Raw genomic sequence first — 20,377 nt, forward strand, 5'->3', positions numbered from 1 at the left:
GTTCATACTGAAATGTGTTTTTGATGAGACCCAAAACTATGTTGAATGATTCATTAAAAGTTGTGTTTTATTGTTGCTGCTGAAATGTGTTTTTGATGAGACCCAAAACTATGTTGAATGATTCATTAAAAGTTGTGTTTTACTGTTGATGCTGAAATGTGTTTTTGATGAGACCCAAAACTATGTTGAATGATTCATTAAAAGTTGTGTTTTACTGTTGATGGTGAAATGTGTTTTTGATGAGACCCAAAACTATGTTGAATGATTCATTAAAAGTTGTGTTTTACTGTTGATGCTGAAATGTGTTTTTGATGAGACCCAAAACTATGTTGAATGATTCATTAAAAGTTGTGTTTTACTGTTGATGCTGAAATGTGTATCAAAGTATCAAAAGCAAATGTTTTGATGAGACCCAATTCAACCAAATCTATGTTGAATGGTTCACTAAAAGTGGTATTTTACTGTTTATGAGCTTCCTATGTTACTCATTTAATGTTTAACCGACTATATATGTGTGTCTTTTACTTTTCTCAAGTATATCAAGTAGTATTTTGTAGTACACAGTACGGTTAGGGTTAAGAGAGATTGGATATGTGCCAACCTGCTGTGACCACCCCTTTACTCTTTATGTGATGTAAATGGCCATAATGAAAGCGCTCTGTTCAATTTTTGGATTTTTGGAAATGCACTATATTAAGCGTAGTTTGTATGTAATGGGCAACTTACCCCCAGTAATTCAGAGAAGAAATACACCTGTGACTCCAAGAAACCAATGTCCTTTTGACGCTCTGAATTATCTCTGTAAGAAAACAAACAATGCTGTGAATTACTCAAAAGATTCGCTTGAATGTATATTATGTTTAGTATGTAAAATCGGTTGTTATAGTTTGATCAGCTTGAATAGGCCGGAAATGTTTGGCTTTTATCACTACGTCGAAAAGTAGACCCACATTAAGAGTGCTGTAAGTTGACCTGTCTGGTGTCTATTTTGAGTGTTAAAGAAAGTAAACAAAGCATTGGACTTGAAATTAATAATTTGTGATGCTTCTGGCGAGACTGCACAAAACAATTCTCAAAATAAAATGTTTTGATATTAATCCACGATGTTATAATGCCCGCCGATTACGAGCTGATCAAAGTATAGCATGTATCAGCTCCATACCAGGTCTACAGTGTTTTTGCTTGTAATGTCTGTTGTGAAAGTGTGTGTTCCAGTGGTAAAAAGGGCTTTTATTTATACACATACATCTAAAGGCAGTATGCTTTACAAGTTTGTGACAGTGGCATAACATAAGTACATCTCACTAAACTGCAGGAAGGAATCCAATTGCAGAGAATATTTCAATGGCAATGTCAAAAAAAAAAAATCTCCATCACCACACGGAATACACTCCCGCTTTACGTCCCCCAGATTGTGAAACGGACCGGCTTCAAAAAGGGGTTAACAGCTACCTAGGCACCAACCTGTCAGCTTTATCATAATGATAAAAGCTCTTAATGCCTTGATTTGTTTTGACCTAAAAAAAGACACAACTTCAATTACTAAAAGTTATGTCTCTGTGCCGCGAAGCTCCGTATGAATGCACTACAGGTTGCTAAATGACATTTTATCATCCAATTCTGGAAATTAAAAAAAAAAATATTGATCTATAACCTGGGTAACCTCACAAAGAACAATAAAAAGAAATAACAACAAAAAAACACTACTGTACTTACTTTTTCCCACCTTTGCCAGATTTGCTTTTGGCGAACAATGTGGGATCCAAGTTGTCTAATGGTACGCCTTTGGTGCTGAATAATCTCTGTGCTCTCTGGTCTAATGTACCACCACATTTAAGACCTAGAGCCATCAGGGCTGATTTCAGACGATCTAAACCTAGGGACGCCAACTCCTGTAAAGACAAACAAAAGTTATGGGCTGGGGTATTTTGAAGTCCAATAAACTTTGCTTTTTTTACACTATGCACCCCTCGGATTATTCCTTGGTTCCAATGGCAAAATGTTTTGATTTTTCACAATACCATAAAAGCAATTGCTGTATAGTCATTTATCCTTAGCAAGTTACACAACAAGATTTTAGATTCTTAACCATTTCTCCAACTTATTCATCATATCTTTGGCAGTGCATGTTTGCATCTTATTAATTACAAGCAGGCTTTGAGTTTTGAGGAGTGCGATCACACTCCTCCGCACTCCTTAAATGATCATAAGGATGGCGATTTATCACACTCCTTAATCTTCAAGCTTACATCACGTTTAAGTGTAATCACACTCCTCCTTCACAAAATGGCACTACTCACAAGTTTGAGGAGTGCTATTTATCACACTCCTCAATTTTTTTAAACTCAAAGCCTGTACAAGTATTGTAAATGCAGATTTCGTTATGGATGTGATACAATACCATTTTGTCACAGGTCAAATTAGTTTAGAAAACACAATCTTATTGCTGTTAAGAGCAGTTTCATCATGAACATACTGAAGTCTTACCTCTGAGGATGAGAATGCAGACAGGTCTAAATGAGCTCCAGCATGGGTCATTGCACTTGTAGCTTCTTTCTGTGGAAATAAATCAATGTAAAAATTGTACACACTATTAAAAGGGTGGAAATAATCACTATCAAACTTACTACAGTAAAATTAAGTATTTCTTAGCTAAACTGTAGCGTACTAAGGCACCAGAAACAATTATGTTCGATCTCTGGATCGACCGTCGATGCTGCTTCGATGCTTGTTATTAATGAACTATCAACTAATTAATCACAATTATTGCTAAATTTATATTGGTCAATATCCCTACAGGCACATATTACTATCTTATTACAATCAACAATAGTAAATCAATTGATTTCATAAATAATAAGGATCGACCAAGCATTGATGGTCGATCGAAAGATCGAACTAATTTGTTTCTATTGCCTAAGCGTGTATGCGATGTAAGCCGCGGGTATGCTTTCTTCTGTTCTGCGCTATATTCTTGCATGTTTATCACGGAACCACTAGCATTTATAGTGTTCCAGTTTGGCCAAGAAATACTTAATTTTACTGTTGCAATCAAATTACCTATGCAATGACTACCTTATAATTATTTCAAACTAGTGTTACAAAATAGTACTCTACAATTGAAAGGGAGCAAAGATGAAGAACCAAGAAGAAAATAATAAAAGAAAGATAACCAAAAAATTCCACCAAAGAAAATGCTGCCCAACTATTGAATTTGCAGTCACAATTACACTAAATTGCAGGTCTGGCATTGATCACAAAATTTAGTACAACTTCCACGTCACTTACCGCCCATCCAGGAAAGTTTCCTCCTTCCCACTGTCCTTCAAAGTCTTTCTGTATTTTACCCATCTCCTCTTGAACATCAAGCATAGGTTTTAATCTCCTGGTATAACCCTGAAGGTAGTCTAATAATAGCTCCAAATATCTGAAATTTATGAATTAATCCAAACCACATTATGATATTGTACACCTCTAGTTAAAATGATGAGAGAATAATTGATGTAGACATAGTCTCGCTACTTCCTTGTTTTATTTATCTTCAATTCTACAAAAGTTTCATGTAGGGTGAAATCTTTCAGCAACAGATTTTAAGAATGGACCATATTGTATATATACTGCGCCAATAAAGTATCCTTACATTTGGAAAAATAATCACAATTTCTAAACTGAACAATATTGGAGTAAATTTGTTTTTTTAATAGATGCACTATCTAATCCTGCACATTATGACACCACATTGAATGCAATGTGACTTCAAGAAGTAAAGTTACAAGCATTTGATTAAACGAAGGTCCAGTTTCAAAAGTGACAAACTGGCCTATTCAAAACTCCACAGACCACAAATCTGGTTTGAGAGTGGTGAATGGCTAACTTATGCGTTTGGCTTTAATTTAAAACAAAAGGATCAAAAGAAAACTGAAACAAAAGAACTGACAAATAAAGTGAAAGTTATGAAAAGTACAGAGAAGTAAAAACTGAAATAAAAACTGCTTTAAATAACGCTTCATTGAAGAAACTGTGTTGTCTCTTTGTTGCGCTTGTCGGAATCTTTTTGCACCTTGTATAGGCCAGTTTGTCACTTTTAAAACTGGACCTTCGTCTATTCAATTGCATGTAACTTTACTTCTTGAGGTCACATTGGATTCAATGTGGTGTCATAATGTGCAGGATTAAATAGTGCATCTATTAAAAAAACAAATTTACCCAAATATTGTTTAGTTTGGAAATTGTGATTATTTTTCCAAGTGTAAGGATACTTTATTGGCGCAGTATAGGTGGTAGGCACTTCAACGAACATTGGAAAGTTCCTGGGCAGCAATCATTTGATACAGCTTGCAACCAATGCAACAATTTACCAGTCAGATAATTTAGAAAAGTTAAATATTCAACAGAAAATGTATCAGCCAATAGCTGACAATCAACATGTGTTCAATTTTGTGGGATCAATGTCAGAAATAAGACAGACCCTTGGTCAAAAGCCTACAGGTGGAAATCAAATAGCCCTTAAAAATTGGGTTACTTCCAACACTGGCAACAAATAACCATCAGGTATGCTACATGTGTCAATTTCAGAGATGCCACTCAGTTTCACTAAAAATACCTGAAACGGGTGAGAAATATCTGAAGCAGCATATGAATGCAGACCAAAAAGAACCCCAAAAGGGCTGAAAATAAATAAAAACATTGGAATTTAGACTCGCAAATAACCTGAATTCTGGTAAAAACCTCAAAAAGTGGCATCTCTGCAATTTTTACACTGAGCGCTGACCTGTAAACATTGTGGGGGCCAATAACTTTTTAGACCAATGGACCCAACGTAATGGCATCTGGCTTATTTCCAACACCGGAGATCACCATTTGGCATAAAAAGAACATGTCAAGATAATGGAAATGACAGCAACACAGTAGCGTAGCCAGCAGGGGGGGGGAATCAGGAGGGCAAAGGAAAAGAAAAGGGCAAGGAGCCCTTTTCTAGCAAAATTCAGGGCCAAAATAGTGTAAAATACAAAATTTTCAGCGCTTCTGGCGTGCACTTTGTAACAATAAAGCCCTTTTTTAGCCGGATAATGGGCAAAAATAGTGTAAAATACTATTTTTTTTCACGCTACGCGCGCACATCATCCCAATAAGGCCCTTTTTGGGAAGCTCGAAGACATACAGTCTCTATGTATTGTATGATGCAACTGCAATTTTTTTCGTCTGTGCCCCAAAATTTTTTATTTTGCCCCCCCCTGACCAAGAAAGCTGGCTACGTCCCTGCAGCAACAAGTTGCTATTTGCTCTTACTAGAGATGTCATCTCACTCACCTTCTGTATTCAGCATTCTTTCTGTCTTTAGGAATTTCAAACAAATGATCAAATATAGCCAAATAGGTCAGATAATCAACTTTCTGAAATGAAACAAAAACAAAATGAGATGATAAACTAATACCTGGTACATAACAATGTTGATCATCAAATATTGGGAAATAGTGTTAACAGCAAAATTTCAATGAGGGGCGAAGTTGTTACCCTGATACAATTTTTCAAACACTACTTTGCCCATAATAAGGTGAATGTTAATCTAAATGAGCCTGAAGGAAGCAGCATGCAACAAGTTTTGATTGAACCCCAGCTTGAAATGGTAATATCCATTAAGCACTGCTTTTATTACTTGTTTATCAATAACATAGCTATTTGAACCAATTTAGAACTAGTAAAACGAACTGGTAATACATACTATAGGCTTCTGTGGGTCTGTTTTTGATATTATGTTCTCATATGATCCCCCATAAATTGGGCCCAAATGTCCACCTCTCACCACAAGTTCCAACATTTTTCTCTCACCGAAACACCCAGGTGGTGGTCGCCGTGCATTCTCTAAATTCAGTAAATTTTCATTCGCAACCGTGTATTTGAATGGGATAATTTTGAAAATTTAAAACGCTTGAAATATCACAAACAAATAGGCCTATGTTAATAAATAATATACAGACAAGCTAAAACCGTTGGGGTTCGATAATGAACCCCATAAAACTAACCAGTATGGAAAATGCCATACGGCCGGGCGGTTTCACAAGTTGCCGGCTCTATCATGCCACTCGCCGCCTGGAAACACCCTTACTTTAAGCAGCCTTACACCTGTTTCAATTTGATATCAATGTGCCCCTTCTATTACAAGCGTGTGATTGGACTTGGTAAAAGAACGTTACGACTGCTCAGTGCCAGATGTGGGTAAGTCCAATAACTGCCCCGTGAACATTTGGCAACCTACACACAGTATACAGGCTGTATCAAAATGATTGGTACCCATCAATTTTGATGTTTATTGAAAGCCTGCCTCTTCCAAATGCAACATTGGATACGCTCAAAATTTCCAGAATGTGTAGTTTATGACTTGTTGTACAACTGATCTAGAAATTATTTGGATCTTATGTTGAATATTGATGTGTCGGATTCATCCATTATCAATGAAAACTGATGGGTACCAATCATTTTGATACAGCTTGTATTGTACTCATCTACACATGGCAGCTACACAAAGCAGCTATTGCACTTACCAACTTCTGGCATTGGTCAGTCAATTAGCAGTGCCACAAGAAAGGTTGAAGAGACAGTTGTATCAAGGGCTCTGCGAGTGACGGATGTGGTCTTCATACAACAATTAAAATCTGCTAAAAGAAATCTTATTTTACCACCCACCTCCACATTTTTGAGATTGATATACTTGTCATAGCATTCATGCATGTCCAAGTATTTGCCATATCCCTCCTCATCAGTGAACTCAGCCAGGGTCTGCATTTCTTCGGTAGGATTTTCACGCTCTTCTGATAACATCTCAAACTCAATGGACATAGGAACAGAAATCTGAAAATGACATTTTGATAAAAAGAGGTTAAAAACTTTTACCTTAAAATGTGGAATAAACAGTTCAATTTGTGGAAACTGCAAAATAATTGTGGCACTGATTTCACAAACAATATCTTAAAGTTACTGTCAATTGCATCCATATCTTTAAAATTAATTGCAAGGTGTGCAATGGTGAACCCTGGATCAGTTCAGGTGGATCTGGCTGGTATCCTGGTCACAGGTGGGTCTATATGGACCTCCCCTTCCTGGGTGGGGGTGCTGGTGGAGCACATGGCTGCTTGGAACCTAGGTGGGGAACTCTTGCTTTCGCTGTCTAGCTCACCAACTAACCTAGAGACTCTACCTGTGCCCTGGACAGGGAGAGGACTTTCCTTGGCCAACCTGTGGTCAGGTGGATGCTCAGAACCCCTCCCTTCTGGCCCGCTACACACGATTTCACTACACACAATTTGATTACGTATTTTTTTTGTTATAATATGTCGGTATTCAAATCTTATGGTAAAACATTTCTTGTGTCTAGTTATTATGTATTTTAATGCCGGCCTTCTAGGTACCTTAGATGCAATTAAACTGAGGTCCATCCAGGTTAAATAAGAATGATATAAAATAGAATTTAAGATAAAATATATTTAAAGAAAATATATTTAAAAATGTTACTGGCTTTTGCAAAGCCAGGGAGATAAAGGCAACCACTTTTATTAAGATGCATGTATTGAACATAGTTTGTAAAGAAGTAAACAACATACCTCATTTGGATGTCTTCTGTGGAACTCTTTGATTGACTTGAGTCTGGTGTAGAATTCTTGAAATTCATTTGGACCGGAGAGAGCTTGCACTTCTTCCTTCCGTAAACTTAATTAAAAAAATTAGACAATATAATAATAATGTACTATATACTTAACCTCAATGGTTCAAAGCATCAAAATTGCAAGAAAATAACACAGATTCACCATAGAATTCATAATGGATTATATTTTAATTTGGCTATGATACATATTTTTCATTGGGGCCTAATATTGTTTGTTACTTCAGAGCTGAAACGCAATTGACAGAAAGATAAAAATGTGTGTGACCCGATTGACAGCCTCATCCCTTATTCTTTCCTAATAATCAAAACTGAGAGTACGAGGGGGTATCAAAAAGTTTTAGAAATCGCTCAGAAGTGAAAGAGCTATATCAATGAAATTTTGTCAGTGCAATCACTGGTCCTTATGTACACTATGGTGCAAAAATGGTCTCATAAGTATGTTTACTTTTTTTACAGGCGACGCTAGATGCTAATAACCTGCTGCCACAGTTACTGCGCATAAACTGCAAGAATGAGAAAATTGAGGCAAGCAGCGTTATTAAGATCCTGCATTTGAAGGGTTGCAGTGCCTAGAAAATCGATGATGAAATGAAAGTTATCTTCGGTGGTGATTGTGATATTGTCACTGTTGCTTTTTGGAAAATGAATTTTTATTTCATCACAGATTTTTTGAGCACTGTAACCCTTAAAATGGAACTTAATCATGCTACATGCCTTAATTTTCTCCATTTTGTTGATTATGCGGTTACATAGGCAGGTACTGACATCTAGCGCCTGTAAAAAAAGTAAACATTCGTATGAGACCATTTTTGCACCATAGTGTACATAAGGACCAGTGATTGCGCTGACAAAATTTCATTGATATAGCTCTTTCGCTTCTGGGCGATTTCTAAAACTTTTTGATACCCCCTCGTATAGTACCAAAAGAAAGCTTAGATTTTTCTCATTATTCTGGTAACATTTAAGGGCCGAGATATGTTTCATTTACATGGTGAAAAGAAAAACATAGTAAAAATGAAGAAGTACGTATACATGGTTATCCTGTGAGGCATTGTTATTGTTACACAAGTTTTTGCAGTGCAATAAAACTCTATAGTGGGAATTCCAATTGAATGAATGCAGCTTTCAATAGTGTGACGAATTTTTGCGTACACTGCGCGATGTACGCCAGCGTGTGCGACTGTGCGTGAGTAACGCAGAAGTGAATCCAACCATGGCAACGCACTCGTGATTGGTTAGCATTGTATCCAAGGTCGTGCGTTCTTGTTGTAATTTGAAATACGCGATATGCGATCGCGGTTGGATCGAGTACAGCTGCTGAAAGCTGCGTTCATTCAATTGGAATTCCTACTATAAATATGTAAGAAATATATCACCACCCACCTTTAATGATAAAGGTTTACATGATTAACATTAACATACCGGTACCAGAATATTCATGGACAAATAATTATCTTTTATTTTGTTGGTTTGTTGAACAACTGTGGCAATTGTTTGTACATACCCATCTTTATCTTCATAGAGATCTTTCAAAGTTCCTGTACATTGAGCATATTTCTAGAAAAGATCAAATTATGTACATTTTGTGTTAGTAATTCATGACAAATATTATTACTGGTACCGAGTCTTTTATCACACTTAAACACACACACACTATACATGTAATTGAAAACCGAATTAATAAGACTAGTTTGCGTCTGACATCAGGGCAAAGGCGTGATGTGATTGGTTACTGACCTGCACAGTACAGCATTTTTGGTCTGGTTGACAGGACGTCATACGCAAACTAGTCTTTTTAATTCGGTCTTCAATTATAAATAATATCCATCTTTTATTTTAGGTATGGCTGTTTATTTCTTGGGATCCCATTAGTGTAGTGTTGTTTGGCCAGCCTAAATTCATTTTAGTGTTTTAATATACCGGTACATCATATTTGCAATTTAAAATATATTTTTATGCACAGAACTAATGTAAAATAAACAGTGCAATTTGTGGAAACTGCAAAATAATTGTGGCACTGATTTTACAAACAAACAATTTATGTATTGTGGCTGCTAGCTTGGAAACCAGACCAGTGGGAAACTGATCAAAACAGTTACATAGCACAACAAAAGATGCATGCCACATCCAAAAATTTGACTGACAGTTGTGAAGGTTCTTATTTATTACAGGCAATAGTTTCAGCTTATCCTTCAATGTACATGTAAAAACAACAGTTTGTAACAATACCATGAAAAAAATGTTAGCAACACTTTTTACAACAATGCTAAGTGGCAAGCAATCAATACTTTTAATACTTTCACTAAATACTAAAATATGAATCCCTCTTCAGAGCACCAAATCTTAAAAGATTTTGTCCTCTGAAGAGAGGAAAATCATAACATTTGTGTACACCTGGAGGCCAGGACCAATGTTTTTAGCATGGAAATTGCAATTTGTCCCAGTATAAAAAACAAGTTAATAAATGAAATTCATACATGATTTAAATTCAAATTTTACATCAAATCAATACTTACATCAACAAGCTTCCTTCCACGGTGGTCAGAATTAATTTGTTCTCGATTCTGCAGAAAAAGCAGATACATACATATGATACATAATCCAATTAACAAACAAAATTAAAATGTCAACGAGTGGTTAAAGCAATAATGTGTGCTTTCCATAAAGAATAGATTCCTATTTAAATGTTTGTTTTCAATGACTAATTACATTATCCCCTTTTAATTTCGAGCCAAACAAATGAGGTATAATGAAGAAAATTATGATTTCATTCCAGCGCCTACAATGCGTGTACTACGCTCGTCAATCGTATTACATGTAATACTGCACGGAGCATCGCGCTCGACGTGTGTACATAAGCTGATATCCACGGAACATGTTAGCAAGCATTCGATCTGTGAACTCTGAATAAAACCGGGTCCAGGGCTTATATTAACCTGGCACCCAGGCTTTTTTTACCCCATGGTTGCCCAGTTTTGGCTCCTGGTGTATCCAATATTTTACACTACAAACTATAGGACCAGGAGCCATCTTGGGACCAGGAGCTCATTTTAGCTCCTGGTCCAGGCATACTTTTAGGTCAGACCGGGTCTCCCCGGTTTTAATACAAAAAGTTAAATTTTGCTGTTATTTTAAAAAAAAAGCACTTTAGGCTTAAGGTTCGTTCATACTACCACCGCATTTGCGATGGCCGATGCGTTGCTTTGCGATGCGGTGCGTTGTCGCACTGCATCGTACTGCAAAATACTGCATTGCGATATCGCAGTGAAGTTAAATACATTTTAACTTGGAAATCGACGACGAGTTGCGTTGAGTTGCGGCAAAAAGTAATCGATATATCGGCATCGCAAAGCAACGCATCGCAAATGCGGTGGTAGTATGAATGGACCGTATTTTTAGTACACCACTAGGCATGATAATTATGCACAAAATAATCCGAGTAAAATTGAGGGCGTTGCTGTGAAGCAAATCACACATTATGGCTTTAAGCAGATAGGCAAAAGACAAAATCCTATCATTTATTCTCTAATTCATTTATTCAAAGGGCATTACGTGATCCACGGCCTCATCCCCCCACTTTTCTCAAAAAAAGTTGAGATTTTTATATCACTGGAAACCTCTGGCTACATAACGTTTATGTAGAAAATATTTCTTGCAGATTAATTCGTTTAGCAAAGATATCGTGAAATTTGAATTTCGTTCTGGTGCACCAGAACCAGACAGGGTCTAATTCTGCATAAAATCGGGCAACGTTATTTCTATAGATCTGCTGCGCATTCAAATTGCATTGTATTGCATCGTAATTTCATTTGTGTCTATGCTAATTATGTTAAATACACAACATGAACTCACATGTTTTCAAGCAAATTCGCCGATAATAGGTGATCAAAAGCTATCAAAAGCGATCGGAATGTTACAAAAGTACAGATCGCATTCAGCTTACTTCATATGAGATGATCTTGGGAAAAATACGGCATAATTTGTCTTGGTGCTTGCGGAATGCCATGCAGTAAAATATTAAAACGTTGCGGCAATTCATGATTGACAACTAGCAATCGGCGTGTCCTTCGTAATCCTCCACTGTCAATTTCTTATCCACTCACTAATCCTCACAAAAGCTTTGTGTTGATTACGTAATGTGTGGAGGCAAATTGCAATAAATACAATGAAATAATGAGTAGGGCGGGCTCCGAGGCGGGTTTCTTCTTCATCTTACGTAACAGTAGGCATGTCCACTAAAAATTGAAGTACTTTTAAATTGATTCAGACCTAACTTATTGGCTGGGAATTGATGAAAAGAAACATTTTGGCGTTTAAATAATCTTAATCGGACGTTTCATTCCAGAGATATGGCCTTTCGAGTGTCACGGTTTTATATAGGGCTGCTAGAACATTTAAAAAAGTTAAAGTCCAAAAAGGAATTTTTCTTAATGTATTTATTAACTAGCTTATCTGGAACATTATATTTGCTTATAATGAAACGGATGTGCCTTGGCCTACAAATACAAATATGGACTAAATATGGTAGCGTGAAAGTCCCAAAGGATCGATGTGAAATATAGGCCTAAATGTCAGGATCATGAATAGCATAAATACCTGGTCGTCGTTGATTATGAAATGGTTGTAAGATTGATTGTGATTTGCCACGGATTGTGATTGATTTAATTAATTTAAGTAACTTAATTAAAGAAATGAGATCAATAAAGGTGACTCATGACAACATATAAAATTATCAATATTATATTGTACTGGTTTCCCAGCGTAAACTATAGCTTCACAATGCACAGCAATATATTCAATATTCACGTATCAAGTTTACAATTCCAATCTCATCAATGATATTATCAGCAAAATAACGACATTATTTAATCACTAAAATCAGTCACTTCATCCTGTAAAAGTCACGAGTGCATCGGCATAAAAGCTTCACCTATAAAATCATTGTGGGTTTGTTTACAAATAAACAGCTGATTGCTGTAATTTCCACGCTCAAATTGATGTGAAATTTAGAGTATCGGACTCTATCGCCGATCTCTCAAATACATTTATTATATTATTTATTTATTAAAAGGCCGACGTATTGATTAGAAAATCGTGACAATTAATAAGATGAATTAACTAAAGAAATTAATGATTTATGATTTATCGACGATGCGTATTTTATTTATCTGACTGAAGTTAAAAATAGAAAAGCCAAAAACCTGATCACGCCATAAGCGAGAACTCACTCGGAATTAATCCGCGCTTACTGAGTCTCCGTGATCCAAAAGTATACAAAAATTATAAGTAAATTAGAAGCACATTTCTAGTCAGATATTATATTAAATACGAATCATCACGAATTATTACAACACTCACGTAGCTGATCCTAAAAGGATCAGCGAATCTATCAGAATGTCCGAGTGCCGAAGTGTGAGTTGCAAGACATGAAAAACACGTCCACCGGTACAAAGCCTGGGCGCAACTCAGCCGTTCCAAAACAACACGATCGGCATTTCATTTCTATATCGCGCAAGTAATTTGGGTCGCGCAATTTGCGTACGCGCTGCGCCTGCAAAGCAAGCACGCGATACCTAAGCAAATGAAATAAAGATTGAAATGAAAAGATTATAAAATATGATTAGTGCTGACGAAGTGTAAATGATGGTTTTCAATATTAGTAGGCCTACTGAGGTGCCTACTGGGGGTTCCGTTACAATAACAACATGAAAATAAGATCATCCTGAAAATTTAATCAATTTTGTTGACATACAACAAAAATATAAGACCTCAAAACCCATGGTTTGTTTCAGTGAAACCTCAAGCATGATCATAGATGGCCGCCATGGAAAATATCTCCATAGAGGAGATGAACAATAAGTGCATTATTTCAAATGAAAAGCGGTAGTCTTAAACATTGTTCAATCTTTTAAGGTCAGCACATTTTATCTTCAAAAATTATTATATTTCATCATGGCATAAGTTTGGTAACATTAATCACTACCAATTTTGAGAAATTTGCTCCAACGCAAAGGTTATCTTTACTACATTGAGCAATACACTGTGTGTGCATGGAAGCCATGATGGATAGCATATGCCCAGCATATGAAATGGACATGGTAGTGAGAAGTGCACGGGAAGTGCATGATTTGAGATGGGCATGGTAGGCTTAAACATTCTTAAATTTCTTAACATCCTACACATTTTGTCTTCAAAAATAGTTAAATTTTATGAGTATGTAAGTTTGCTTGTCTGATTCACTCCAAATTCGGAGATAATTGCGTTTGAACACCTGATGCAAGGAATGTGTCACTTCAACCTGTTGTAGTTCTCATCTCATTAAATTTTTCATTAAAAAAAGTTGATCTCTTCATGAAGGAAGGTCCTCTCTATTTACTGACCAAACAGGAAAAAGTTTGGTTAATGTTTTCTGGTGGAATCAGGAATTTCTTGAAACACCCTGATATAGGCCTACATTTGGATCAAAACAAGTATGTACGCCATTTAACAGGCCTGGGATTTCTTGTATCGATCACTTTCTCCATAGACAATACGTGTGTGAATGCACGCACACAGTAAATGAAAAATCGTTCTAGTGGAAACTGTATTAACAGTGGTCATCCCTACTATTATAGATCTGTAGTTACAGCCCTTTAAACATGAGTGTATTTTTTTTTAAATCAGATTGTATGATCATCTACTGTTTGGAATTAGGGTATTTGCTCCACACATAATTCCATATTGTGTTTGCTCAGTCATTTTATTGATATTGATACAACAACTTGACCTAACAAGTAGGTGTTAATATGTTAAAAAGACAGAGTCTGGACAGTAATTTCTTCTATGCTAATAGTCAATTGATTAAAATTTCCTTGCATTTCTGGTTTATATTTACAGTGTACATGATCTGTGCAAGACCAATTAAGCCATTACATCTTGTAGCATTCAATGTGTTAATTGAAAAACTAGAACCCATTGTGGTGGATATATTATGCTATATTATCTTACACTTCCCATAATGCATTTCTTCCATTTCAATATTCTGTACTGATTTGCTATGTTGTGCCACGGTCTACAAAATCTAGCTCAGTAGGACCTAAACAGAGCACATCCAGATCTTGCAAAATATGTTTAATTCTTGACTAGCGACCCTTGTTCAGCCAGTCTATTCTCAAAATGAAAACATGAAAACATGAAAAATGAAAAAAAATGAAACCTGTACAAAGCAGTGGGAGCATTTGTTGGAATGAGGGGAAGTATTATGTTGCAAAGGATTCTGGGAAGGGTAAGATATTTTCTCTGCATGCTTGCTATCCCTATGGGTTTTCTTGCCCTAAACCTCTGTGTACTTAATCTCTTATAGACCACTTGGCATTTGACGTCATTGCCCGGCAGTATGCGCGCGCATTATGGCAATTTCCATTGTTCTTTGCCCTGCAGTATGCGTACGCATCGTAGTCTGCTAAGGGCACGTGCACTTTAAATCGCCCGCCACATTTCATATAGTACAGGAAAGCCATTGAACAGTGTAGCGGCACGTTCGAGCATATCGATAGACGAGTCCCTCGCCTTTGTTGATAAACAGTGATGTCAAGTGGTCTATACCCAAAATTGTAAAAACACAAACAGATCTAGGGTTAAATGCAATAGCTGCCAGGTGCTTTATTTTAAGATTATGTACAATGTAGAATGCAGAAATTGTCAAGTGTCTATAGGGTAGCTATTGCAGATAATGGCCTTCTCCATATCATTACAAGTTTTGCAACGTATGTTTGCCTGGCCTAATTAAGTGTATTAGCTCTCATTTTATTTACTCAGTAGTTCTGAATATGCACAAATTGGGAGAATTTGAGACACTAGTTGCTCATGGCTCCTGCACAGAAGTAAGGGCCTATAGACAGTGCGAGCCCAATTGGTGCTTTATCTATTGAAGGCAAAGCAACACTGAATTGTAGCCCCACTGAAACAGTCAAGTTCAACATCTCTTTTACAAATTCGCACGATCAAGGAGTTTGTACAGTGTTTGTAATATGAAAGCACCACAAACAGTCTGCATAGGAGACTATTCCATGAAATCTGATAAAATTTTCGTAAGAAAATGCTCCAAAAATGATACTTCCCGTCCGCATTTTTTTAGCTAAATAAGTAACAATCATGAACCATCATGCAAAGATCGCCGCCTCAAATTACCAGATCCATTGCTCAAGCGATGTAGCAAGAGAAAGAAAAAAACATACAGAAAAACGGATCATGCCTAGAGTTCATTGCGCTTACGCAATGAGCTAAAAATGAGCGGTCGGACAAAAATTAGCAAAGTTATGGGCAAATGTCTTTTTCCAAATTCTGTGACCATCATCGACTGCAGTGTTTACTCAGAGGCCGTATGTCTCAATTTTGGCCCAGTGAAAATTATTTTTGGCCCACACAAATTTGTAATGCTGTATTACAATAAGTCAATTTGGGGAATTACTGAGCCAAAATTGGGCCAATTTGGGAAGAAAATGTTCCATTTGGCGCACCCAATTGCCAGAGAGAGTAAACACTGATCGACTGTAGGCCTACCTTTATAATGGATTACTGTACAATAAAGCAAGTAATGCAGCATTTTTCAGCACGGCGATCCATTTTACACAAAAGCGATTTTATTTGAAAAAATCTTACTCTCACTGTATGATAACTTTTGTATCAAGGTATACCAATTGACAGTTTTTGACTTTCTACGTCAAGTTTCTGGTGTCCAAATTTCAAATTTTTGTACTTTCCTATGGGGATTACACAGTTAAGCCATTTCTGTGGTCACAAGTTGGGTGTTGAAGGAGCCCTCTATGATAGGCAATATGGGCATACCTATCAAAGCAAAGGGCATTTCGTGATCCACAGCCTCATCCCCCACTTTTCTCAAAAAAAGTTGAGATTTTTATATCACTGGAAACCTCTGGCTACATAATGTTTATGTAAAAATATTTCTTGCAGATTAATTCGTTTAGCAAAGATATCGTGAAATTTGAATTTCGTTCTGGTGCACCAGAACGAAATTACAACGCATTGTCTATGCCAGATTATATCCTTCATTAAGGTTGGTCTGAACCCTGGAATTATGGAAACTTTCGGGCCTCATAACTTCTAAATTGTTTGTCTTTAAGTATATAAAAGTATACATATTTAGAATGGCAAAGACTGGATAAGTTCATCTGTGAGGTCAAATTTGGGCCAAAATGGCCCTTTTTTAAAATCCCAAAAATAACGGTTTTGGCCCACTTCTTTTGTGCACCGTAACAAAAAAAAAATTCTTGGGCCAAAATGGTTTTTTTATTAATTTTTAAAAACTAGATCAAAATATCTAAGACCCGTTTTTTCATTTTTTTTAATTTTGACCAATTTCACCAAAAATATTTGAAATTTGTGCCAAAATCGGGCTTTTTTATGATTTTTTTGAAAAATCAACATTTTTTGACCATTTTTGGCGCAAATTTCTCAAAGTTAGTCGAAATTCAAAAAAATGAAAAAACCGGTCCTAGATATTTTAATCTAGTTTTTAAAAATTAATAAAAAAAAAATTTTGGCCCAAGAATTTTTTTGTTATGGTGCACAAAAAAGAAGTGGGCCAAAAACCGTTATTTTTGGGATTTTTGGGCCAAAAGTGCCATTTTGGCCCAATTTGACCTCACAGATGAACTTATCAAGTCTTTGCCATTCTAATATGTATAAGCAGCACAGAAGTGCAGCTAAAATACGGCGGTTTCATGGCATAATCTAAGTTACATCAGAATCAATATCTTAATATTGTCGGCGAAATATTAAATAAACAGAGAACATGGTTAGGCCTACTCGTTTCACGGCGGTGTTGTAGAGGTTACAACATAACAACGGTAAGCTTTATAGCCACTCAACTGTGTGCGTGCTTTGTGCATGTATTGTAGGCCTATGTGCATTCAATCAAAACAAAGCAAGGCCAGCCTAGCCTTGACTCGGGCCTAGCCTAGATTTATGTATAGGCCTATGTGATAAAGCCGGCCTTTCTAATATTTTAACCAATTAATGAACAAAGAATATATTAATGAAGGATATAAAAACAAATATAATTTACTGCTCTAAATTCGGGATCTGGTGGAATCTATTGGCCCCCTCGGTGAACTGGAGACCGTGAGCCTACTATTTCCCTCGACCTGGCGGATAGTAGGCTCACGGTCTCCAGTTCACCTCGGGGACCAATAGATAGGTATCCCAGGCAAACCTTAACACATTTGCTAGTCAGCCAAATTCGCCGACAATGTCAATGCATATTTACATAGAAATTTAAAACAACTGACCGAAGAAGGAAACCTACATAAAATATGTTTTCTATACTTCACTTGACCCAAATATATGATTTTTTATGGTGATAAGACACTCGCACATGGAATTTTAGAGGGATTTTGATAGCAGTTCCATTAAAAAAAGCTGCTATCATAATGAGACTAAGATCTAGAAACACCCCCGAAATGCCGTTTTGGGGAATTTTGTTAGCTGAATCTTTTTGATGAAAGTCAATCTTTGACAAGATGTAACTTAGTCTTTGCTACGCCTACGGAAAGTGCTATGAGAAAAAGGTTATCAGTTTTGGCTTTGTTTCCTCAAGGGCTTTAATTTGATATATAAAATAATGCAGTTTGATGGCAAATTTGAATTCACCTAGCATACCTACAGATTCCACCAGATCCCTCATGAGCAGTAAATATTTGTATACTAATATCATGGACTCTGATGGAGCAGTGTAATAGGCCTACACATAATCATTCATGCATAACTCGCGAACAGAAAATCGGAATCAACTGAAATTTTGGGAATAGGTTTTTTCGTGGATATTTAATAAAAATGACATAAATAGAGGATGCTAGGATCACGAAATACTCCTTTCAGTCACTGTTCATTGATAAATTACCCTGTGTAAAGATAGTCACTTGTGCTGAGCATGAAATTGGTCACTTATCGCTCACTGTTCAAAATGTGACATCTACACCAATTACAGTCCCCGAAACTGTCTACTTTTTAGCCGACCTCAATTCCGAAACATTTAGTGATAGTTAAAAATGCGATCCCCAACCTTTTGGTTACCTTTGGACGAATTTTTGAAATCTCCATGAGTCTCCGTGTCTGAAATTCCCGGTACAAACATCGAAAATGTCGCAATTCTCAGTTCTCGGTGATGATACTATGTCCGCATCGCTGTTTTCATACATGAATATGCATATCTCTGACCCTGTAAGGTCAAAAAGCGTGGCGTTGATTTCAACCAATCCGATCCACCGTTTAATAAGCAGCTTGATACTGACGTCATATCTGAGGTGACCAGGAGGCAGGAGCTACCATTTTGGTAAACTGAACTCGACTCGTATGCGTTCTTTTGGTTCACATAAATCGAACAAAATTTTCAATAACGGGTAATAGTATGATTTCAATTTTTTATTAATGAAGTTACTTGTAGTTTTGAGGAATGACAAAGTTGTTTTGGAAACTTAGATGTTTGTTTCAACTGATGATGTAGGATCGCAAGGTGAGTGAATTCGTGAAGAGATTTGCTTGTTTGAGTGATAGTAGGATACGGGATGTAGGCTAGTCCTCTGTGTTTGACCGGCTCCGACGTCTCAATTCACAACGTCTCAATTCGTACCTGCTTACCAGACAGCAATACTGCGTATTGCTGTATGGAACCAGATATATTGATAAATGACATTGTTTCAGAAAGTTTAATTTTAATTTCATGATTTACCGTATTCTTTTTGTGCAGCGTTTCCTTCACCAAAGCTCCTACAAGCCGCTCTCGTTCTTCGTGAAGACGACGTTGTTGCTCTAATATTGTTTCCATACTAGAAGCTTGCTCATAGGAATTTTTAAATAAAAATTACTGTCACAATATTCAAGGAGTAACTTTTCATCGAGCCTGCCGAATTCAACAATTTTCACGCCGTACACATATATACCGTTTGTACTTGAGTCCTAAATCAGCACAAACTCATATGGAAACGATTGGTGGCTAATTATCATAAACCTGATACGGTAGACGGGACAGGACAAAATATCGTGCTATGAAAAGATCAAGGGCGGGCCGCGTCAACGAGATAATTATTTGGCGTAGATTTCTTTTTGACATTGGGGGGATGCGGTTGGGAAAATTTTCTTGAAGTATAGTGAATCCAGCACCATTTGGTGGCAGAATAAGTTGATAGTACAATTGCGTGCGAAGGCTAAAATTGCCAAATATCAGTGAATTTGGTGCATACTGCATAGCTGCAGTTACTGTCCGTTTTCCTATACACAATACACAGTGCTCTCACCATTGACGCGTGACCTCTACAAACAGTGTCTGTTACAAGGGCGGCGGAACCGGGGGGCCAGGGGGGCCAGTGGCCCCTCCACTTTTTTGACTGGGGGACCTGCCCCCCCCCCACTTTTAACCCATAATGTGCTGTGTGTAACATGTCTGGGTGAATATAAATAATCAAATCTCTATTCTAGACCTTAGAAAGTGTAAAAATTATGCACAAAATGGCTTCAATTGGACCTTCATTTTGCAAAATTTTCCAACTCCCCTGTATTAGGACACCCAACACTAAAAGCAATAATTTATACAATTATAGTGAAAACTTATCCACGAATGGCTTCAATTTGGGCCTTCATTTAACCCATTTTCGGATTTTTCAAACTAAAATTGTACACAATAATAGTGCCAGAATGGTCCACCAAATGGCTTTTTTTTAT

The 20,377-nt window shown here is 36.8% G+C and overlaps 1 protein-coding gene across 1 annotated transcript in view; it reads right to left on the reverse strand.

Annotated features, from left to right (window-relative positions):
- The window catches only part of LOC140157304 (splicing factor 3A subunit 3-like), a 41,900-nt gene extending 22,311 nt beyond the window's left edge, over positions 1 to 19,589 (reverse strand). The window contains exons 1-10 of the mRNA XM_072180447.1: positions 19,389 to 19,589; positions 10,177 to 10,224; positions 9,165 to 9,217; positions 7,599 to 7,704; positions 6,685 to 6,849; positions 5,311 to 5,393; positions 3,289 to 3,427; positions 2,488 to 2,556; positions 1,717 to 1,892; positions 727 to 799 (exon numbers count right to left, since the gene is read on the reverse strand). Of these exons, the coding sequence (XP_072036548.1) occupies positions 727 to 799; positions 1,717 to 1,892; positions 2,488 to 2,556; positions 3,289 to 3,427; positions 5,311 to 5,393; positions 6,685 to 6,849; positions 7,599 to 7,704; positions 9,165 to 9,217; positions 10,177 to 10,224; positions 19,389 to 19,484 (1,008 nt within the window). The 5' untranslated portion in view covers positions 19,485 to 19,589. The remainder of the gene's footprint in view (positions 1 to 726; positions 800 to 1,716; positions 1,893 to 2,487; positions 2,557 to 3,288; positions 3,428 to 5,310; positions 5,394 to 6,684; positions 6,850 to 7,598; positions 7,705 to 9,164; positions 9,218 to 10,176; positions 10,225 to 19,388) is intronic.
- Positions 19,590 to 20,377: the final 788 nt, after the last annotated feature.

The sequence above is a fragment of the Amphiura filiformis genome, chromosome 7 (genome assembly GCF_039555335.1).
Source record: "Amphiura filiformis chromosome 7, Afil_fr2py, whole genome shotgun sequence".
Taxonomy (NCBI): Eukaryota; Metazoa; Echinodermata; class Ophiuroidea; order Amphilepidida; family Amphiuridae; genus Amphiura; species Amphiura filiformis.